This window comes from Gymnodraco acuticeps, unplaced genomic scaffold, assembly GCF_902827175.1.
Source record: "Gymnodraco acuticeps unplaced genomic scaffold, fGymAcu1.1, whole genome shotgun sequence".
NCBI classification, from domain to species: domain Eukaryota; kingdom Metazoa; phylum Chordata; class Actinopteri; order Perciformes; family Bathydraconidae; genus Gymnodraco; species Gymnodraco acuticeps.
In genome coordinates, this window is record NW_022989933.1 from 131,464 (window position 1) to 155,395 (window position 23,932).

At 39.4% G+C, this 23,932-nt stretch overlaps 3 protein-coding genes across 6 annotated transcripts in view; 1 reads left to right on the forward strand and 2 right to left on the reverse strand.

The window, feature by feature from the left end:
* Positions 1-57: 57 nt before the first annotated feature.
* On the reverse strand, positions 58-8,916 carry LOC117542380 (lysosome-associated membrane glycoprotein 3). Its single transcript, XM_034210010.1, has 7 exons — positions 7,456-8,916; positions 5,233-5,331; positions 3,816-3,889; positions 3,354-3,479; positions 2,844-2,916; positions 1,374-1,544; positions 58-666 (listed from the first exon to the last, which is right to left on the reverse strand). Exons 1-7 carry the CDS (start codon positions 7,511-7,513, stop codon positions 527-529), a joined length of 741 nt encoding a protein of 246 aa, XP_034065901.1. The 5' UTR covers positions 7,514-8,916; the 3' UTR covers positions 58-526.
* Positions 8,917-9,225: 309 nt separating this feature from the next.
* On the forward strand, positions 9,226-15,062 carry kng1 (kininogen 1). 2 transcript variants are annotated; one of them, XM_034210008.1, is made up of 9 exons: positions 9,226-9,415; positions 9,625-9,717; positions 9,979-10,122; positions 10,834-10,950; positions 11,690-11,765; positions 12,780-12,949; positions 13,045-13,155; positions 13,600-13,695; positions 14,109-15,062. In XM_034210008.1, exons 2-9 carry the CDS (start codon positions 9,652-9,654, stop codon positions 14,442-14,444), a joined length of 1,116 nt encoding a protein of 371 aa, XP_034065899.1. In that variant the 5' UTR covers positions 9,226-9,415; positions 9,625-9,651; the 3' UTR covers positions 14,445-15,062. The 2 variants fall into 2 exon arrangements, with proteins under 2 accessions (XP_034065899.1, XP_034065900.1); XM_034210009.1 differs by having other exon boundaries at positions 9,250-9,415; positions 9,622-9,717.
* Positions 15,063-15,169: 107 nt separating this feature from the next.
* The window catches only part of LOC117542378 (phosphatidylinositol 4,5-bisphosphate 3-kinase catalytic subunit alpha isoform-like), a 37,776-nt gene continuing 29,013 nt past the window's right edge, over positions 15,170-23,932 (reverse strand). For all 3 annotated transcript variants that reach the window (XM_034210007.1, XM_034210005.1, XM_034210006.1), the window contains 7 exons: positions 23,751-23,872; positions 23,573-23,651; positions 23,259-23,429; positions 22,909-23,026; positions 21,121-21,272; positions 19,938-20,100; positions 15,170-19,826 (listed from right to left, as the gene is read on the reverse strand). In XM_034210007.1, the coding sequence (XP_034065898.1) occupies positions 19,719-19,826; positions 19,938-20,100; positions 21,121-21,272; positions 22,909-23,026; positions 23,259-23,429; positions 23,573-23,651; positions 23,751-23,872 (913 nt within the window). In that variant the 3' untranslated portion in view covers positions 15,170-19,718. The remainder of the gene's footprint in view (positions 19,827-19,937; positions 20,101-21,120; positions 21,273-22,908; positions 23,027-23,258; positions 23,430-23,572; positions 23,652-23,750; positions 23,873-23,932) is intronic.

Below are 23,932 nucleotides of genomic sequence, written 5' to 3' on the forward strand. Positions count from 1 at the left end.
TCTCATTTTAACAAGTATTCTGGTAACACTACAATATTATGCAGTTATGTACAGTATTTCAATTGCTGTAATAACGAAATATTTGTTTATTCAAAATACATTATATTACCAACAACAACAACAACAAAATGCGATGTTCATTTTCTAGTATCTCTGACATGTAGGTTAGCAAGCGTTGTTATGATTATTTACTTAATCATTAACAAGCGTGTGTCAATAAGGGCTCATCTCTTTTATCAATTAACTCTGGAATATGCCACAAATATGAATATTACAACACACAGCTGTGAACAAAAGTTATCATTAAATACAGAATAAAAAGGAAAATAAATGTTAAACCCAATTGTGATGATTACAAATTATAATTGGAAAAAATAATTAAATAATAGTCAAAGAAATAAATGGAACAACATTGTCAAGATTTATAGGCATTAGACCGCTGTGCTTTAAATTAAGGAGAGCTAATTTGAGAACTTTTTGTGACAGTGTATGATGAACTAATATTTTAGATCCAGTTGTCAGAAGTTCAGAGCCTGTCATATCCTTCTCTGTGGTGGTCTTTGATGAGCAGGGAGGTCATCACGGCGATGAGAAAAAGACCCACCACTGTGGCCCCGAGGATGATGGGGATAACTCGCTTGGTAAAGTCAGCCCAACACTCCACCTCTGAAACAACATGGAGAGCAAAATAAAGAAACAAATGAGTACCTTCATTTAGCCATATAATCTGATCTGATGAATGACTTGCAGATATCAATCCCTTAGATCTAAAGCTGCAGTGCAGAGATTCACATTTATAACACGAACATTGTTTTCCATAATGATTAGATCAATAACACAGCAGCAATAAACCTGCTTTAGTTTCAGGATATTTACTGTTAACACAGTCCAATGGGATCTATTATCATTGTGTGTGATTCTCAAAAATCGAATGCTCAAAGTTCACACTATAGATCACATCTGTATCTGGCAAAACTCCCAGCTGTTTTCCTCGATTGAGATTAATCACAGAATGAGGGAAAACTGAAGTGCTTTCAAAGCATGAACATAATGTGATACTGTACAACAGAAAACAAGCCCAATTTGATTTTTAAATCCTTCGGCCTTTTTGAAAAAAATTGGTGCTCATGCTCATTTATCTCTCCATGTGTCTTCAAATGAGTTTGAACACAAGAGAGGAAGCAGACAATACCATATGGGTAGTCAAGCGTGTATTTACTTGTATTCAACAATGTGAGTTTGTAATTGTCTTTTCACTATGATATTAATTACGGTTTTAGGACTAAATGTTGTCATAGTTCTATATCTACCAGCGCAGATACTTTTTTATACAAAGGATATTTTCCCTTGTGCCTAATGATCAACCCATTCACCTTTTCCGTAGTGTCCTTTGAGCAGAGCGAAGGCCTGTATCTGCAGAGGAACCAGCCGGATCCTCAGCTCCGGAGACGTCAGAGGCAGATTCTCAGATTCGCACTTGAAGCTCTGTCCATCAGCTGCTGCAAACAGCTTGCCATTCGTCAACACACCTGAGTAAGTCTTATCTGTGAGGAAAGGATGTTAGACAGGGATGGTTATGTTCTCTGTGTGGGCAGGTTCAGAATCAGAAATACCAGCTAGGCAAGACAAGGCAATTTTATTTATATAGCACTTTTCAGCACGTGGCGATTCAAAGTGCTTTACAGATTAAAAGCAAAAGACATTTAAGAACAAATACAACATAAATACATTATTAAAAAGGCATTTAAAAACAGGCATAAAAAGCAAAGGTAATGAAATAAATTAAATAAACACAGCAGGTACAGAATACATGACTAAAAAGGCATACTGCAGTGTGGGCAGCTCAATTAATAGCAGCTGCAAATAGGTGCGTTTTTAGTCGGGATTTAAAAATAGGAAGTGTTTCGGCGGACGTGCATGATTTAGGCAGTTTGTTCCAAATTGTTGGGGCATAATAACTAAAAGCTGCTTTTCCATGTTTAGTGGTTATTCTCGGAACAGAGAGCAGACCCGACCCAGAAGACCTGAGACTCCTGGATGCTTCATAATGATGGAGTAGGTCGTCTATATACCTCGGTCCTAAGCCATTTAGAGATTTAAAAACTAGCAGTAGTATTTTAAAATCAATTATTTGGCAGACTGGAAGCCAGTGTAATGATCTCAGAACCGGAGTGATGTGATCCACTTTTCTAGTGTCAGTGAGTACTCGAGCAGCAGCGTTCTGAATCAGCTGCAGCTTTCTGATAGATTTTTTAGTGAGCCCTGTGAATACACTATTGCAGTAGTCGAGTCTACTGAAAATAAAAGCATGGACAAGTTTTTCTAAATCCAGTTTCTAAATCCTTGATATATTCTTCAGGTGGTAGTATGCAGACCTAACTGTTGTAATGTGACTGTTAAAATGCAGGTCTGAGTCCATCACTACACCCAGATTTCTTGCTTTGTGAGTTACTTTGTAGTCTTCCGACTGAAGCTCTGCGATTACTTTTAATCGGTCCTTCTTTGCTCCAAAAACAATGATCTCAGTTTTTTGTTTGTTCAATTGGAGAAAGTTCTGAGTCATCCAGTCAGTGATGTGCTCAATGCACTTGCTCAGTGTTCTAATCGGAGAGTAGTCTCCCGGTGTAATTTTAAAATAAATCTGGGTGTCGTCTGCATAGATGTGATAGCTTAGATCGCTCTTTTTAATAATTTCAGCCAGAGGTAGCATATAAATATTAAAAAGCAAAGGTCCTAAGATGGAGCCTTGAGGAACCCCGCATTACATATTTATCAGGGTTGATTTGTAATTGCCTAAATTCGCTAAATGTCATCTCTCTTTTTATCTCTTGATCTGGTCTTACTGGAACATCCTTGGCAGACAGGCAGAGGAGACACGTGAGCGGTCAGATTGGAGACGTAGAAAATATTCCCTTTCTGGAGACAAAAACAAAAGAGATTGAAGCTGATCCAGTAATGCATGAATTCTGACATTTTTTTTCTAATGAACATTACTTTATCTGTTGATGTGAATGTTTTGGATGTTCTATTGCTAATAGTTCCATAATCACTGCATTTATGAGGTGTTTTCTAAGGCATTAAAATTGACATGATGGTATGAAAAATTTACTAAACTAAACTTAAGTGCTCATATAGATATAACGGAGTAAGAAATACAAGTTTTGCCTCTGAGATGTAGTGGTCTAGAAGTACAAGTTGCATAAAATCAACACTCAATTACAATTACCTCAAATGTGTATAGTACTTGAGTTTAAGTATAGTCAATTTACATTCCACCATTGCCTGCATATCTCCGGACAGTGGAAGAAAATGCACACTTTGAAGGAAACAGGGATGTATGACATTTGGTGTACCTTTCTGAAGGTGAGCTGCAGACTGGCAGCATTGTCAGGCAGTGTGAGAGAGAGGACAGCAGCTTCTTCACCACAGGACCCCCCCGTCCTGACCCTGGAGGGCTCCAGGTTGTAATACCAAGCCTTCTGAATGCACACAGGAGAGAAATATGACTTAGACAGTGTCAGATTTCATTGTCTCCAATCAGTCACCAGACAAGTACTGGAGCAAAAAAGAGTTAACATTTAAATGTTAATGTATCACCTCCACCAGAGCACACACGTCTTGTTATTTGTTTTTAAATAGATTGTTACGGACATTTTTGTTTTCTTTTGTTTGTACAGTGAAACAAACACTTCACTAAGACATGCAGAAATGAACACGCACACTGGGCGAAATGTGCTGAAATACTAAAAAAAGGACAAAAATACACAGAGGAAAACACACACGCACGCATACTGTACACCCAAACACAAACTAACCTTTTTTTCAATGACAATGTACTGTACTCCCATGGTGGCTTTTATGCAGGATTTTCCCACATGCTTGTAGGTCCCTGTGCACAAACACACATAGAAATATACATTACAGTTTTTCTCGATTGCTAACACACTAAAATTCTACATAAAGCACAATTATTTTAACTGACACTCAAAGAGCAAAACATCGGCTCAAATCTCCAAAACTCTAAACACGTTTTCAGCTTTTCACACAATTTGCAAATCAACATGGCACTTTCTGCAAACCACTGCACACGTTTCTCCACGTAAGACACAGGAATCTGACATGAAGTCACGTGTTAGCAGGTTTAAAACACTGATATTCAAAATGCCTCACACATGGACCAATGATCAAGAAACACGTTCCACCTGACCAAACACCTGATAGCATAATTGTTGGCGCATCAATCAAGATGTTAGCACTATACAAAGACCACAGGTGAGTACTTTCTTACAGCAACAATGGAAGCCAACATAGAAGCAAGAGGAAGAGGAGAGGAGGAGGAAGAGTACTCTCTAATGAAATTAAATGTTATCAACCAATGGTTTGACGATGAGAGAGGCTGGACACAGGGTTCAGCCTAATCTAAGCCGATTTACTGTCGCCTCTGTAATCCGGACACTTAGACTTGAAAACAGGTTAGTTCCCAGTTTGTAGCTCTGCATAGTTCATGATATATCAGTGCTTATGTCTGTTGTGTGAAACGTATTTACTTCATTACTGTCATTGAATTGTTGGCATGTTGCATACTATAACTGTAAAACATCCTGCACAATGTACTGTGGTAAACTTACTTTCATGCAACACAGACACTGACCAACCACTACATCTTTGTTGTTTATCTGAAGGACTGAGAAACAAAGAGGTGGAAGGCTAAGGATGTTCAATGAGGCACAGGAAGCAGCAGTTACAAACTGGGTTTTGGCAAACAATGCATCACAGAGAGATCCGCAGCATAGTAGCTATGTGCTGAGATGCATGTTGCACAATGTTATTTTTGAATAAAATGTGATTTATTTCAACAACTCATTTGTATTTCTTCATTTACTGTATTTCTGTAAACTCAAGCAATCTTTCTCTGCAGAAACCTCTCTGTACAGAGCATAGCCCATAACAGAGGAAAGTGCTTTGGATGATGCTCAGCAGTGTGTAGTTGGGTGGTCAAACCATCTAGTATTAAGAATGAAGTGTGTTTTATTTGGTGCTAAAGTTTGCATTTGGAAAGTGTGTATGTAGTTATGAGTGCAGTTCTTCATTTAGCAGGAGAAATTAGGAGTTTGCACTTTGGGTGTGTGGTTTTGTGAATTGTGTTTAGTGTTCTGAGAAACTGAGCAATTTAAAAAGAAAATGTGTGTTATCAATCGAGAAAAACTGTATCTCAAAGGGATTGGTGTGTACCTATTGGAGGGGCGGTCTCAGTGGGCTGCAGCGCCGGCCTGTAGACGTGAGGCTCAGACGCAGGCTGGACAGAGCGCTCATTTTCCTGGAGCTGGACACCTGGGGGAGAAGAGACGTGTCACTATCAACATCTGGTTATCTATTTTATACATATTGCACACAGCAGACACATATTCAGTTATGTGCCAAGAAACCAGCCAGCACACAGACATGCTGGAATGCTCGGTATTTGTCCACGTTTGTTAACCTGCCTCTAACAGAATCTTGGATTGGACATTTTTGCAGAAAGTCTAAATAGAATAGGAAAACAAAAACATTTTTGCCAGGCATGTCCACTTTGCAAAAAGTACATTTTACTTGGTAAATTACTTGGTTATGAAGTAAGAATGAGGCTGTCTTGACATTGGTTTAAAGCAATAATTACAGTAATTGAACAATTACATAATAACTAGGGCTGTCAAACGATTACAATTTTTAATCAGATTAATCACAGCTTAAAAATTAATTAATCATGATTAATCACCATTCGAACTATGTCCAAAATATGCCATTTATTTATGTATATTGTTGTGGGAATGGAAAGATAAATGAAAGAAGGCGGATATATCCATTTAACATACAGTATCTATGTTTATTATAACATTTTTCTATGTGTCAAAATGAAAGACAACCCACACACCTATCAATCACCAAACCGTGGGGTTTTAATTCATTACGTGTTGATTTCTATCAACGGGGGAGTACTTCAGGAAAGTCGACAGGGGGGGGGGCGGCGGCGGCGGCTAGTGGAGTACTTCGTGACCACAGAGTGTGAACGTTGTGATCAGCTGTTTTAGCTCAGTTCTCCAGTGAAGGGGGGGAGTCTCCCTCCGCAGCCGGTTGGTGTAGTTTTAGCACAATTCCGTTGTACAGACCGACGTTAACAGCAGCCCTGTCTGTGCACACGGAGACCGACTCTGTCGTCCGGTGATCTAACCGCCTTCTGGAAAAGCTTCACAAGTACGTCGGTACGCAAATGCGCTTTGTGACACAAGTGACGGTACGCATTTCAGATTACGCACATAACCTGCGTACCAGTTATGTGCACCCCTGTACTACAGCAAAAGTATTCTCCATCGGGACTTCCTGCAACAACACCACGCCGTTATCAAAGATGTTCTATTGGGAAGACGATCACTACGTGACAAAAGTTTTCAAAACCGTGGCTACTGAAATCAATCTTACTAACTGCTGTCTGTGCAATTTACTCCGCGTGAGTTGGCAGACTTTATTTTGCTTACTTTAACATCATTTTTCATGGTGGGGCTAAGCCATTTCTTGGTATGGCTGTAGCCTACCCCAGCCATACCCTGGCGCTGCCACTGGTGGCACGTATGGGGCGGGCCATTCTGCACATGCGTTAAATGCGTTAAATATTTTAACGCAATTAATTCAACAAATTAATTACCGCCGTTAACGCGATAATTTTGACAGCACTAATAATAACACATTGCATGAAAGCTGCTGCTGCAAACCTTGTCCTCAATGTTTTTATCTCAGTTTATTTTCATACCATCTGTATGCTTTTAACTGCAGATTAAGAAAGAAAGAAACATGTGTTAAACCCTTAAATGTAGATTTCTGTGTGAGAGAGGAAACCAGAACATCCTCATTTATGACAAAGCGCATTTACAAGAACTAGGTTTTCACAGAGAAGGCAACACAGCGTTATGAAGATGACTATTGTATTTCAAATTAAGAAATATAAATTAAGAAATAATCAGTTAAAATGTCTCAATCACATGTTCACTCCTATCATTATTACTTCCTTGCATGCACAGTACAGTAATACTGAATGGGGTCCTTTGTAACTTTGTGCCAAGAGACACTTGGAGTTCAGCTCTGGTTTCAAATAACAGTTTAATTTTGTTTTGAGGACAATCCCACAAATTGATCTATAAAATCTAACAAGATTCTAAATCTCAAACCATTTGTTATACTTTAGTGGATTTGAGGTAAAAGAACATCACAACAAAAGAAAATATCCTTTAGGTTATTGTTTTTAACTTTGCATTACCTTTTTTAAGTTTTATTTGAGTTTAGTTGTGTGGGCAATATGGATGTGAAAACCCTTTCTGTTATCTGGAGGAAGTCTCCCATAAATGCTGCATTGAGTTGAGCAGTTGACCAGTCTGTGGAGAAGCGCACTATAAGGGTGTAATGAGATTAGAAAATCAAACTTACCTGCAATAATAGCCAGGATTATGAGACACCATCCACCTGTTTGAGCCTTTAGCATCATAGTCAACAGAAAACAGCAGAAAGGAGAATAATGCAGCAGTGATGTGATGGGAGCCGTGTGAGTGCTTCAGTTGTGGTTTTGCTTCTAAATGTGAAACTGTCGACCACCTTGACACCCAAAGGAGCCGTGCACAGGAAGTGCAGAGTCACAGGAGGCGGTGAGCTGACACCTCGGATGGAAACTTTATGATGGTAAAACTCTGAGTCAGAAGCATGTAGCTCTAACTTTATGTGCTAAATATGTCACCTTGACAACATGTTGCTTTTGTTAGTGTCTTAGAAGTTGGGGACTTTGAGCATTAACAACAATATGCATATTTCTAAAGTTACAACACTGCCTTTCATGTGTGACTGATGTTATATCTTAATATATCAGTTATCTAATTTAATTCATTTAACTTATTTATATTATGAACTTGTTCTTTGTTTCTAATACTTGAATGTAGGAATATAGTTGTAACATAGTATTTTTACAGTGTGGTATTGTTTTACTAAAATAAAACATTTGAGTAGGCCTACTTACTGGCTTGGTTAAGCTACACTGCTGCTGCTGCTGCTGCTGCTGCTGCTGCTGCTGCTGCTATACTGTTGGTTTACATTGAAATATTGAATCGAAACTAATTTGTTTTATTTGAATATTTTGTAAAGTAAAAATAACTAAATAATTTGAGTTTTCCTTTATCCTTTTATTAAAATGTGACTCCTCTTAGTAAAATTGTAACGATAAAATGTCTAAATAACCTATGTTAGAAATGTGTCAATAAGAGCACTTCAATATCCCACATTTTGTCAAAGAAATCCATAATTTTAACCAAGACAAGGCTCTGTTTTCTTTGGAAATTAACTCCATGTTTTCATTTATTCCCGTATTTATTTCCTTTGTCTATGTTTTACCTTATTGATATACCAGGTGATTTATCTACGGAGAACTCAGCTACCAGTCAAAACCTCCTGAATGATGAAGAATTAAGTAATCCTTGGAAGTTATGAAAGGCATACAATTCTGTCTTTTCTCATTGTTTTGATTGAGGGACCCCTAGTGGCAGTAAATAACATTCGATGCCCTAAACTTAGAAACCTCTGGAGGAGGTCTCCGTTTGCGTCCCATCGGTTGGCATGTGAACTCAGTGAACTTGGTGTATTCCTGTACAGAGGCTGCACATAGACACAGCAAACACAATGTCTGGATGATACTGTCATTTATGGAGTGTAACATCTGTGCAGCTTTCACCTCATTTCACTGAGGACCTGTGAGGAAATCAGAGTGGTAGAGGCCAAAGGTCGACAGGGACAAAGTACCAGTGAAAGCACACAGCAAGCAAACACAAACACACACACAGACGCACGCGCACACACACACACACACACACACACACACACACACACACACACACACACACACACACACACACACACACACACACACACACACACACACACACACACACACACACACACACACACACAATGGCCCCTAAACACGTACAGTTAGTTATGTTTATGTTCCAACATACATGCTTCTTTGTGTGTTAAAATGTGTGTGTGTGTGTGTGTGTGTGTATTTAGGTATTAGAGCGTTTGCTCATTTAAATTCACTAGGAAGGAAGATGTTACCTCTTTAAATACTCTCCCCTTTCTTGGATACTGACAGTCGTATTGATTTGACAAGTAGGAGGGCAAACTAGAGAGCAAACATTTACTCTCCTTTTACCGACTGAGCGTTTTGAGCATCCATGTGTGTGTGTTGGTGTGTGTGTGTGCCCTCCTGTCCCCTGTGTATGTGTCTATCAGTGTGTCATCATTTTTCCCAGGATACCCACCCACAGTTTCAGGAGAACTTCACTCATTCATTTATCTCTTCAAGCACAGCGACATCGACAGCAGGCATTCACCTTCATAAACTGTAAGTAATGCTATATTAAATATTTGCATTAAATCATTTTGAAAGCTTAAAATTGTTTTTGATTCAGCCAGAAATAAGACATTTGCGACTCACGCTGCTAGGGTAAGAAGGTCATTTCGACATGAAATACACTTTCATTACATTGGTAAACTGTGGATTGATGTGTTCACTATCTGTTGTTATATTTACTGTTATTTCCTGTGAAGCAGAGCAGAAACATCCATCAGGATCAGACGATGAGGAGCGGAGCGGGGCTTTGTGTGCTCGGCCTGCTGTGCCTCCACAGCTCAGTCTATGGCCAGGTAAGCAGAAAGAAATCAGAAACCCTACTGTAGCTACAACCTTCTTGCATTATGAGAATACACTGTGAGCAAAGTCAAATTGTTCATATAGTGAACTTGTTTAGTTTTTAAAATGTTATCTGTAAAGTAACTGGTAACTGTCAGATAAATGTTGTGGAATAAAGAACATTATATTTCACTAATGAAGGAGGAGAAAATTCAAGTCCTCACCTTCTTGTCAGAAACATCAGGATCTGATTATATATTTTCTTTTCACCGGAGGCATTGGAGGTGCAGCCTGGCGTTCTGATCTTCTGTGACGACCCGTCTGTGGACAGAGCCGTCAGCAGCGCCGTGAACAAGTTCAACGAGAGGCTGAGCACCGGACACAACTTGGCCCTGTTTCAGATACTGTCAGCCAGCAAGGTACAGGGATGGAAAAAATGATGTGTGTGACATGCTACTGTAGGTTTTTTGAGGAAAATGGTTACTCTTACAGTGTTGCATTGTTGTAGATACTGACACTGTCCTACTTGTAAGAGGGACTCAGTTAGTATTAGACATACTAACAATGAAGGGTGATCAATATAGTCAATACATTTAAAAAACAAAAGGGTGAAATGTGCAAAACTAAACATTTTGAATCTGCTCGACACCATAATGCTGCTAAAGAATATAATACACACATTGGCAATAACTAGGACAATGCAATTATTTCATGAGCTTTATTGAGGTTTTAACTGTTTCACCTATTATAAAATATAATAATAATATTAACAATAATAATAATTCATACATGTGGCGATTGTGGACTCCTGATTTTTTTTTTAAAGTATCATATTAGAGATGAAACTGGACGGTGGTGAAACAACAGGAACTAAAGCTGTGGGATGATAAGAAATGTAAAGAAAACATGTTTACACACTATGACCTCTGGTACACTGAACATGTGTGTGTGTGTGTGTGTGTGTGTGTGTGTGTGTGTGTGTGTGTGTGTGTGTGTGTGTGTGTGTGTGTGTGTGTGTGTGTGTGTGTGTGTGTGTGTGTGTGTGTGTGTGTGTGTGTGTGTGTGTGTGTGTGTGTGTGTGTGTGTGTGTGTGTGTGTGTGTGTGTGTGTGTGTGTGTGTGTGTGTCCAGTCAGAGAATGGCTCGGACTCAGTGTACTCACTGCAGTTCACCACCAGGAGGAGCGACTGTCTAGCTGGCAGCAATAAACCCTGGACTGTCTGCGACTATCTGCCCAACGGAAGAGAGGTAATAATGAGAGAGCAAAACAGCTGCAGACATCCATGGGTTTGTTAGCAGTGACACACAGTAAAAATCTACAAACAGTGCCCAATGACTTTCCAGCGTATTTAGTTTACACAGGAAATACATTCAGAGTTAAAGGTCACCTATTATGCAAAATCCACTTTTTCATGTCTTTTCTACATAAACCCCTCTGTGTCCCCTCTGTGTAAAGACATTCTGAAAGTTTCAGGAAAAAGGATTATCTCTCTTTTTCTCCTGATCCATTTATATAAAAACCTGTCTGAAAATGTGCTGATCAGATTTTGCCACTTTATGATGTCATAACGATTTTTTTGGCTCGTGTAACCATTAACCAATCACCAACCAAGGTAACACCCGCCCACCTGATCACCTGAATCTCCTCCTAGAGCCCCATTGTGTTCTTTTTAACCAAATATCTCAGAGGGGCGTGGGGAGTGACTCCTTAAAAGACAGAGAATCAGCACTTCCGAAACAGGGCCGAAACAGAGAGGATTATGGGATGCTACAATGCATGATCTGTTTGGTATTTGGAGCCAAACACTTCAGAGCCATGTTTTGTATATAACTGCGACATATAATATACTGATGAAAAACAATATAATAGGGACCTTTAAGGGAGAACAACATTTCTTAAATTGGTAGCAATATGTTATGTAAAGGCATGGATTATACAGTCCTTGATTAAAACAAATTAAATCATCCAAGCTGTTTTTCTTTTCAGAAACCAATTTCATGCAATGCCACTGTCTACATGACAGAGACAGAGGCAGACACTCGACAGGTGGATTGCCTGCTCGGTGAGTGAAAATAACCAAGTGTCATATTATTGTTTTATCAGTTATGACACAAGAATATCCAGCTTTTTTCTCAAAGAAATAAGAAAAGATGGAGAGGGTTAGTTCTATCTAATCCACCATCACCAACCAAACCTAGAACTATACTTAAAACAAATATCTAAAGTAATTAAAGTCTGGAGATAAAAGATAAAGCCTTTTCGTCTTGGGTTTCCTGCAGTGTGAAAAAAATATTGAACATTTGAGATTCAAGATTCAAGAACTGAAGCGACCCTTCAAAGCTAGTAAAACAGAGACATAAACAGGATAGTAATAAATACATCCAAAATAACTACTTTTGTTGGCATAAACCTGAACTAAATTTTAGAGAGAAATGTCTTTCAAAATGATCGAAAGTATACTTTTTAACTTAGACATATGATATTACATGCAGGCACAGTTGATCAATACTTTAATTTGTTGTCATGTGACGCTTCATATTTACATACATTTACTCAAGTACTTTATAGGAACACATTTCAGGTACCTTCATATTCTTAAAGTTTATCTTGCATGGGAAGATGAACATCTGGTGTGCTGATAACGTTCCCTATGACTCTGTTTATTAGTGGAGTGTATTTCTCATTAAGAAAACAGTGATTCATTGAGGAAAGTGTAACCTTGTGGGCGCAGGCCCAGGGCATACACAGAGAAGCTGATTGTGAAATATAATTTTCAGATACAGAGAGAGAGAGAGAGCAATATCAACTTGTGATAGTCTAGACATTAATCTTTGCCCAACCAGCCCACTGAAAGCTTCCAGTAAACAGTTGTTTTTCTATCCAGCCAACACAATGTTTTGCAACTTTTAAAGGCACAGCTTGGAAAAATAATACTGGTATTGTTTTGTAGATTACTTCAATTGGATCTGGTCTTACAGAAATTAGGTTTTGTGGTTTGAATTAACCGCATGATTAGCCCAGTCAATCTGCTGTCTTCACATTCTTTATTTCTATCCACCATCTTTCTCTTCTCCAGATGATTACGTTGTCCCAGAGAAATATATCTGTTTGGGATGCCCGACAGACATCGATGAGAACTCAGAGGATCTCAGGGTTCCTCTCTCTGTCTCCATCTCCAAGTATAACTCCATATCCGACTCTACTCACCTGTTTACCCTGCACTCTGTGGGCCCCTCCACCAGACAGGTAGAAACGGGTTGATATGAGGAGGGAGGTGAAGATCAAGAGGAGAAGAAGAAGGTTTTTCTTTACTGTCTGCATCTGTATCTGTTTCCCTGTAGGTCATCGCAGGATTCAGGTTCAAGCTGAGTTTCGATATGAGGAGGACCACCTGTCCCAAGAGTGAACACAAAGACCTCAACGAGCTGTGTGTCCCTGATAGTGAGAATGTGGTAAGCACTGACATAGTCTTTGTTTCTTTGTTGTTGTTGTTGTTGTTGTTGTTGTTGTTGTTGTATGTGGTCGTTCTGTGTCTCTATGTGGTTGTATTTTGTGTCTTTTTAGTTGTTTTGTGTCTTTCTGTCGCTGTTACGAGTCTCCTTGTTGCTGTTTTCTGTATCTTTGTGTTTGTTTTGGTTCTGAAAGTGGTCGATATGTGTCTCGTTGTGGTCATTCTGTGTGTCTTTGGGTCATTGTGTGTCCTTTTGTTGTTGTTGTGTTTCTTGATGGTGGCTTTATTTGGCTTTGTGTGATGTTGCGTTCTTTATTATTTTCTTTTTCGTCTATTGTGTCTCTCAGTGGTTGTTTTGTGTCTCTGCCCCATGACCCCTATGTTATCCATCCAATGCTCCACGTTTATTAGACTGATGTGTCTCTCTCTCTCTGTTTGTGTGTAGGAGTTTGCCAACTGTAACTCTACAGTGGATGTAGCACCATGGAGGTTTGAGGTCCCACAGGCCAATATACAGTGTGAACAAGGGGTGCTGCCCACGGTGAGACCCACTTCCACAAGATGCTCAAACATTCAGCCTGTTTTAGAAATTGAATAAAGAGCACATCGACTTAATTGAATCTATGATAAACAACTCTATTTTAATTTAAAGTAAAAGTACTATATAAAATAAGTTTTACCTGTCAGCTCTCACTGCTCAAATACTAGATAGTGATATATCTTGAAAGTGAAATGTAGACATTCGAGTTTGTATGCTGTAAATAAAAGACAACATGCAATATGCCAAATAAGATCTATCACAGTTACATACTATAAGATAAAAAGGATAGACTTTGTAAAATAGGATGTCCAATACTTTTTCATCTTTCCCATTTTACAATTCAATCACAATACTTTCATTCTAAAATGTAAAACCGTCCAGTTGCTAAGTGTCTTACTGTATTCCTTCTCCAGAAGTTTATCAGGCGTCGTCCCCCAGGCTGGTCTCCTCTCAGGAACATCCTGTTAGAAGTCCCCTCCACCACCTCGCCTCCAACCAGCCCACCCCCCACCGGCAAGGCTTCGGCCAACGAAGAGTCTTCTGAGGAGGACACCACTGCATCCAAACCCCCCTCCTCCCCGGACATGGGTGCAGAAGCTGGGAACGACAGCCCCTTCCACTGCCCGTCCAACCCCTGGAAACCTTTCAACCCCATCCCCCCCGCAGCACCCACACATGGCCTGGCAGAGGAGGCCAGCCCCCAGCCCCCAGCAAAGGGGGGCTTCAGTGATACAGACCTGCTGGGATAAATTCATCCTCAAAGGAAACACATTTGTATTCAAAATGATCTCACTTTTTACTCCCTCCAAACACAGCTTTTTGTTTATTTAGACTAGTTCTTTATTTTCTGGGATGCAGCACATTTTTCTTTAAAGAAACACAAATTTAAGATGCAAAAGGTTGATAAAATAACCAGTTCAGGTGAAAGCAACTTGTTTTTGGGACCTGTTGTTTCTTTGAAAGCACTGGAGAAAATTACTGAAATGATGAAAGAGCTCTAAACTGTTAAAGATAATCAGTGTCAGTTTCCTTTGAGTAAATCAAAGTGTCTGGTTTATTAGAGATGTGAGAAAATAGCATGTGTCTTTTCTTCAAAGGGAAAGATCTGCACGAAAATAAGACGTTGTTCTTTGTGCTGTGGTTAAATGTGAATATAAATGCAGCTAATCGATGATGTGTTTCTTTCTGTAAAATTCTCCTGTACTCACGGACTTATCCCTTTGACTTCCTATTATCATTTCATCAGCCTAAATTATCTTACTGGTCTTTTAACATTGTCAACATCCGGATGAAATCCTTTGGATACCCGGAAATCTTCTTTTCAAGCCCTGGAAATGAATAAAATAATTAAAGTTATTACATTTGAACATGTTGGCGATATAATTCATTGCATTATTCAATCCAGTAAGACTTTGTGAAGGCCTGCTGTAGAGTGAAACTGCAAGAGGGGAAAGTACGAGCAAACAGAAGCGGGTGAATGTTTAACACATTTATTTGTACATCTTCACAAACACTCAGATGACCAGTCAGTCGGTCAGGGTACAAATCTTTACCCTGCGAGCCCAAAGGAAATAGTTTTCTTTTAATAAATGCAGGTTATTGTGACTATGAAAATGTTCCTATAGGAGTAAACGTAAGGCATTCATTTCTAAACATTTGTATGGCTGCTTAGCAGGCTGAATATGAAAACTAAAACAATGAAAAAGAATATTCCTCTCATGCAGGTAGGCTGTGGGAAACATGGCTCGATGTACATTCATTCATAGTATAGATTAAGGTCCTGACAGCACGGCATGTTGAGGACATATTAGAGACACACTAGTGTAGTTTAGAGCACTGCATACAGAACTGAACATTAAGCTACAGACAATTTAGTCGATATTTCCCTTTAACATTTAGGATACTTCAAAAGCAAAATGATCACTAATGATCAATAATCTTATTGATTAGTCATACTTGCTCTTGGAAGTACAATAGTTTAAAACCCTTGACATTCATTCTGTTCAAAGCCTATTCAAAGGCTTCCTAGCAATGCAATTTGTATTAAAAACAAAAGCAGTAACAGTGGCTTTTTAACTGCTTTAAAGAAACAATACAGTTCCTACAGGTGGTGGACAAACTAACACCTGTTGATTATGTTTACAGATAGTAACAGAAACAAATTTGAATATCATAAAAAACAATAGGTTTTCACAGAGCAGTAAACACTGCATGGATATTGCATTGAATTGCATTCTTATTTCCTGTGTGTTTGTTATTATGTCCACTGGTTGTCTTCAAATCATAGCTAAAATATTGTGATTGTATTAGCAGGGGCAAACTGCAGATGAATGGAAACAGGACCTCCCTTCCCTCACTAAATCTCACAGTATTTCTCAGCACACAAGCGGGTTCAAAGATATTCAATAACTCCACATTCTGAGAAAACAGCAGGTAAATGATAATGTATCATTGTGTAGATTGTTGATTCATACCATTACACATTTCGGTGTTTTCAATGTTGCTTTAAAGTCAAAAGGGATAAAGCATGGGAGCCACCACAGCCTCCACAGGTGGAAAAACAAGTGCAATACTATTGCAGATACCCTGTACAAATTCAGTGCATACATTGAGGACAAGCAGAACTTGAGACACATAATCATGCTGTCTGTGAGAGCTATCACTTGGACCTAATTTTCATGAGTTTGAGGCTCAGGATAATGAAAGAACAATACATATATATTTGTAATACTTTGCACCTGGAATTTGGCTCTAGAACAACATTCATCACTTCAAGAAATACTTGTTTCTTCACTCATGTATAACTGTGGCATCAATAACCACATTATTAAACAAACAGCCCTGCTTTAACACACACACACACACACACACACACACACACACACACACACACACACACACACACACACACACACACACACACACACACGCTCTCACAATCAGTACTAAATAGACAATGCACAGCAACTCAACTTAAAAACAAAATACAGCTGCGGTTCTGATATGCAATATCTCAAGTAAAACATTTACAACCGTATGAAAAGTTCCCTCTCACTTATGTTTCCTAACAAACAATTAAAAAGTGTCATCTCACACATGTAAGCTACATACACACAGTGTGGGTTTTCATTGGAGCCTGCCAATGAAGCTCTGCATCCTGTACAGAGAGACAATGAGTTCACACAAACATATACATGTGAAGAGATAATAATGACAGTAACACTGCAGGTTGTCATATATGAGCTCAGGATAGAAAACAAAGCAGTCTGACTGCAACTCTACATACATACGGCTAATGCTGCTTCAAAATATACAAACTGGTTATCCTGACATGCACACTAGGCTAATGTTCTTCTCACAGAGTCCTTCTGGACAAAAAGGCTATTTTAAGGTGCATACACCAACCTCTTCTTTTATATTTTAAGATCAACTGATATGCCTACTTCCTTCCAGCATTATCTTCCACAGGCCTCAGTGAACCTGTGTTTGGCACATTGAGAGAAAGAAGAGAAGAGCTCTCTGCCGATCACCTCTTGTATGTTTAGTGGCACTGCATTTGACACTTTAGAGAGAAACCATAAATGACGCAAAAACCAGAAAAAGAGTGCACATATTTGACGGCTCAATACATTCTAGCCACTAATGTTGCAGTAATATGACAACACACAGGTGTGCCATACCAGAACAGACACCATTTAGGCTTTTCCATACAATCAACAGTTGGGAAAAGTGCATACTTCCTTTTTCACTGGCAGATCTACTTTCAAACAGAAGATGATCATTTAGCCATGAGCACATCCAAATATATTTCTAGGTACACCTTAGAGGTGTCAGGGGCTCATGATGCTGCTCTGAGCTACTTTTGTTAAATAATACTCTCTCCTCAACAAAGCTCATCATTTGACACGTTCTCAACTGGCTAAGCTTACAGTCAATCAGGGCTTTCTGTTTACAAAAACACATTTTATAACTAATACCAATCTCAAAAGACAAGGTGACTTTGGTCAATGGAACAAAATCAAAATCCCTGTCTTTCAATGAAATGTGATTGTGACGATCACTATAGAACTTAAGAGTGGCTTAATCGAGCTACCAGATAAAAAAGCATGTTGATATCAGTTGATAAAACGATGTTAACATGTCCAAAGAATGGCGCTAACGTCTAATTCAGAAATGTCCCCTCGTCCTCTGCCTAAACACACCACAGCTGAAGGAGGTAGAGACTATGCTTCCTCTACAGCTATATATCACTCTATCTGCTTACTATTGAGCGATCCAATGGAATTTGTAAAGGCTATTTTGTTTTGACTTAAAAATGTTGAAAAACCTACACGCTCATATGTTTCCGTTGGGGAGGATATGTAAAAAGTTTGGAAAATAAAGAGCAAGGATTTAGGGCGGCTGTGGCTCAGTGGATAGAGTGCTGGACTTCAAATCAGGGGGTACCAAGTTCGAATCCCACTGCAGTCAGCATGTCGTCGTGTCCCTAGGCAAGACACTTTGCTGTGTGTGGGGATTGTCCACAGTATTGAATGTATGGAAGTCGCTTTGGATAAAAGCGTCTAACAAGTGACATGTCATTTAGAGAGCATTGTTCAAATACTGCCAGGTTTATTACATGCTCAGTGAAAGATGTTATTCAAATAAAAACGGATAAACATATATAAATGAAATGTGTATGACGAACTATGTCCATCAGTTGACATTTATAGAGATTAAATATCACATAGTTAGAAATAATAAAAAAAATATTGGTTTTCATGTTACTAAAACCAAAAATCTAGCTTTTCATGTAAATAGTGGTGGTTTGTTTAATACAAATATTTAGGCTGTCGGGCTTAGCAATGTGAATCAGGTTCTGTGACGCCAAGGCATTTTATCATCAGGAAGACGTGACATTCCCCTGGGCTTCTGCTCGCCAACTAAATAGACAGCCAGAGGCTTTAAATAGATCACATTATTCAAAGCGTGAGACTGGCACTTTCCTTCATTACCAAATGTGCATCCCCAAACACATTCATTATCACAAATTCCAAGCTGCAAACTAGCGTTACTAACAAACTGATGTTTAACTTAGAAGTGCAGGAGGCGAAAAGGGCATTAGTAGTCTTCATTTGCAGAACTCATGGTAGTCAGATAAAGGAAGCACAAATACAAAAAGACTCCAAATATATATTAAAACAAACAAGTGTGTTTCTGGAGAGTTGAGTGTTGCATGTGTAAAAAAAGGACAAACTAGATACATAAATAAATTAAAAAAGTCATAATAAACCTGTATAGTATTCTACTACTTTTTAAGTGCTGTTTTTTGATGGAGAGGCATCATCACCCTGAAGTTTATGAGTCTAAAGCAGCACCACCAACAAATGTTCCCAAGGGTGGAGTGCTTTTTCTTTGAGGCCGAGGGAGACTCTAGAGCTGTGCAAAACAACCGACAGGCTCTTATGCAGTTTTTTTCACAGAGGGTTAAAGGTGGCGAAGCTGACACCAAATCAGCTCAGGAGGGAACAGTGGTAAGTCATACTTACGTCATACTTCTTTAATCTTGCGATGTGCAACATATTTGCGTAACAAATACTAGGTATGACATGTTCTTTTGTGCACGCTATCTTCTCAGCAGAGATACAAGCATCTCTTTCTGGGATGGAGCCGCAGTGCAGAGCTAACACAGTGGAACGGCAGCAAGTTGGTTTTACTTTGTGGATTCAGACGATTTTCTTTAAGCTGTTTTGTCCAATTTGTGTTTTCCCAACAAGAGCAGCAGGGTGAGAGGTAACATGTTCTTTGTTTCCCAGTTTGTTCCCGTTTGTGGATGCATTGGCCAGGAAGGGAATATCTTCACAAGGACATGGAGACAACAATCTCTTGTAGAACCGATTGTTGAGAAGAAAGCATATGATTATGGCCAAAGAAAAACAGGAACCTTGTTTAGATGAACAGAAATGGTATGGGTGTAAACTTCCTTCATCACTGAGGTGTTACTTCATGGCGGGACTGGTGTTGTGTTGTTTGTGTGCAGGAGATCAGTTCAGTGCATGCTGTCTGATTGTGTGGAATATCCAGTCCATCTTGGTGGTCCACCCTCCATGGTGAGCATCGTTCATCTGTTTCATAAAGTAGTCCAACGCCTCCTGCACAAAGCAGAATCAAATAAAGAAGATGATGACATTTTAATGTGAGATACACGACAATAACAATATCAGATCGGAGTGGATATGAGTTCAGGGGAAAAGTCTTATTACCTGTTCGCTTTTCTCCAAGGCCAGCGTCTTCCTGATGTAGGCAATGTCATCAAATGACTGCAGCTCAGGCATGCCGGAGCCCAGCATCATGGAGAACAGGTTGATGAACAGGTTCGCATGCTGCCGGATGGCCAGGTAGGCTTTATAACACATCTCCTGGAACCTGGAGGGAGATGGAATGTAATGTGAGGAATATCAACAAAACAGGTTGAAGCAAAGACAACAAGAATACAAAAATAAATAATAAACTCAGTATTGTGCAGTAACCAGTGTTGGAGTAGTTGCTCCAAAAAAGTTATGCATTACACATTAGATGTTACTTTTTTTTTTTTAAAGTAATGCCTTACTTAGTTACTCACTGCTGAAAGTAATTAGTTACACTACAAGTTACATTACTTTTGGATCCCTCTGTAACATCAGACGCCAATACTGTACACAAGACCTCGGTTTTCTGCTCTTTGTTTGAAATTCAGCTGTGGTTTCCTGTATGATGGCGGCAGCCCCGTTACCTGTATCTTGCTCAATATAAATATTGCAATTCCACCGTTGAAACGGGCAACATTTCCTCAACGATGTTTGCTGAGACATGCCTGTTTATCTCTGCTATGCAACTCTGTCATTTCTGCTCCGTTTCCTCATCCATGAACTTGCGTGTGTAGCACTAGTGAAACAGGCCGTTTTATTACCTTAAAGTAACGCAAGTAACAAGATCATTTTGTCCTGTAACCGAGACCAACAGTAACGCATTACACTACTGAATTAGAGACAAATGTAATCTGATTACTGTAACACGTTACCCCCAACACTGGCAGTAACAACCACCTAATTCCACGAGAGACGGTCTGTTTAACTTGCAGTCGGGTGCCATATGAAGAAGATTTGGGGGCTGTTCCCTCCCAAGTTCCCTAATCCTCAAAATATAAAAACATAAAATCAAACCTGCATCACAATATAAAATAAAAAACAGACAAAACCAGCTTCAATACAGTGGCAACAATGTAACTCTTTAAACCTAGTTTAAGATGAACGCACCTACAGTATAGCAAACCTTTTTTATGGCAGCATTTCAGGATAGCACATTAAGAGACACATTTTGGAATTCTACAACCTCAAACAACCAATCAACAGACTGACTTATTAGTTGCATGTAGAAGACTAGTACATCGTTTAAATGCTGCAGTACCTCTCAAACTCTTTGGTCTTGGCACACTCTTGGGATCCCTTGCTGATGACGATGAGGAAGTCTTGTGTCAGCACAAAGGGCACACGCTCTCTCTTGTAGCCAAACTTCTTCTTCTTATGGTCAAGGAAATGGCCAAAATCTATGTGAAACAACTAGGGAAAAGAAGAAAGCACAAAGTCAAAAAGCAGTTTCTCTATAACAAGTTACCTACTCTTAAGTGAAATCTATTTACTGCTGATACCAATTTATTTCAATAAAATGTGCCATTCAGTCTGCTGAGTATTCGCTCATATATAAGAAAAAAACAACAGTGCAGTATCTCTTTCAGCATTGGCTCACTCTCTCATTAAGACCCCCTGCTCTGCTTACACTAAAAATGTAATTGTCAAAGCAACCTTGAACATTTGGAAAAAGTTCAGACGTTTCTTTGATCTCCAAACATACTCTACACTAGCCCCTTTAACTGCAAACCATGTTTTTCCTCCATCCTTAGTAGATGGTGCATTTACTATTTGGTTTAACCAAGGCATTAAAACATTCAAAGACCTTTATATTCACAACACATTTGCCTCTTTCCAACAGCTATCTGATACATTTGCACTACCTAGGCAACATTTCTTCAGGTACTATTTACAGATTCGCAGTTTTGTTAATAATAGATTTCCTCAGTTTCCTAATCACCCAACTGATTCGCCGCTAGACACACTCCTTAGGCCGTTACCTACTCTGAAGGGAATGATGACGTGTATTTACGCTCAGATTTATTCTCTTCGTTTGGTTACCCTGAACTCCATTAAATCTCTTTGGGAAACAGATCTTGGGGAGGAGATTTCTGAAGAACTTTGGGAAAAAGCCCTTGCTAATGTACACAAATCTTCTATTTGTGCTAGACATGGACTGATTCAGTGCAAAGTGCATCACACACACTTTACTAAGCTCAGGCTCTCTAAAATATATAAGGAGGTGGACCCATCTGTGACAGATGTAGCCAAACACCGGCGAGTCACGCACACATGTTCTGGTCTTGTCCGGTCTTACACTCTTATTGGACTGACATCTTTAGATCACTGTCAGAAATCACTGGAAAACCGATTGCTCCTAATGCCATGGCCGCACTGTTTGGTGTAACCCCACCCACATGGCCACTCTCTTCTCTGGAGACAGCCTTCATAGCCTTTGTTACCTTACTAGCCAGACACCTGATATTGCTCATGTGGAAATCTCCAACATCCCCTTCACACACCTTGTGGTTAAAAGAAGTCCTAAATTCAGCCAAACTCGAGAAAATAAGGTGCATACTGAGGGGCTCCCTGGGGAAACTCCACAAGATGTGGAACCCCTTCTACAAGTATATACGGGAGCTGGACATGCCGGATGTCTCTGTACAATAGGGTTGAACTGTGATTACTGGGCGGCTGACTGACCAACAAGTGCTATGTTTTTTATTTTTGATATATTTGGCCTTTTTGTTCCATTTATACACATTGTTTGATCTCTCCTTTTGCATCATGCTATTAATAATGGACTTAGACTCAGAGCCTTTAGATTTTGAATTTGTTTTTTGATGTTGATTTTTGTCCTGTCGCAGTCCAACTGCTATTGCGCAGTCCGTCTGGCTGTTTGTTTATAAAAAACTAAAAAAGAAAGAATAAAAAAAAACAGAGGCTTGGCTAGACAGATTAGGATTGAAACATTGTGCAGGTTGTTCACTATGTGTCTGTTAGGGAAAACTGTAACGTGTCCTACTGTGCCTTTAATAAAAGTGTCTGGTGTTCCTACACAAGTTACCTGTCCATCATCTTTGACCATAATGTTGCTGTTGTGTCTGTCTCCTATCCCGAGGATAAATGTAGCTACACAGTAGCCAGCACAGGACCTCGTGAACAGATCCACAGCCAGGTCATACCTGCAAAAACACACACACAAATTAGCAGTGACACAATTAATTTAGCATTTAAAAGCAATTGGAAATGTGAAAATTATTTTAAAAAACGAATGTGGATTTTGAAACTTATGTAGGCAGGAAATAGGCTGCAACTCTTAGCAACAGCAGATTTCTTTAAGGGTCACACTAAAGTCCTCTTATGTTCTTCCCTGTCTAATGATGTGAACAATAATCTCAGGAGAGAGGAGCTCACATCTCGCCCTTGTTCTTGTCCTTGAGCCACTGGTGCAGAGTGTTTGAGTTGAACTGCAGGGCTCCTTTCAAGCCTCCTTTACACTGAATCTGCATGATGGTGTGGGAGCTGCGAACCACCTCAATGAGCCCCACACAGTCTCCCAACGACAGACAGCCGTACGGAAGCATCCTGGAGACACACACCAACAGATTTGTTTAGCCATATGCACTGAGGCAGGAGAAAGTTAGAGAATGTATCAATTGAAGCAGAAAAAACGGTGCAAGAAAAATATGGGAGGAAAAGGGATCGAGAAAATAGAATAGGGAGAGTACCGTAGGTCCAGCCCCTGATTCTGCCAAATGTTCTCCATGATTTTAATAATCTGCAACGTCAGCATGTCCTGCCGCAGGTCTATAACACAAACATAAACAATGAATTTGGTTAGAGGGTTCCTACAGACTAAGTCAATTAAAGTGTAATGTGGGTTGTTTGTGTCCGTGTGTGTGTTACCATCTCCATTTTTGAAGATGATCTCATTGTTCTGAAAGAGCAGCTCGGACATGATGTCAGGATTCTCCCAGTTCAGCCACAACGGTCTCTTCGCTGACGACATGATCCTGCATTCATCCAACCTGTGCACAAATGCATTCAAGGTATTATACAATGCCCTCTTTTTACAACAGCACACATGC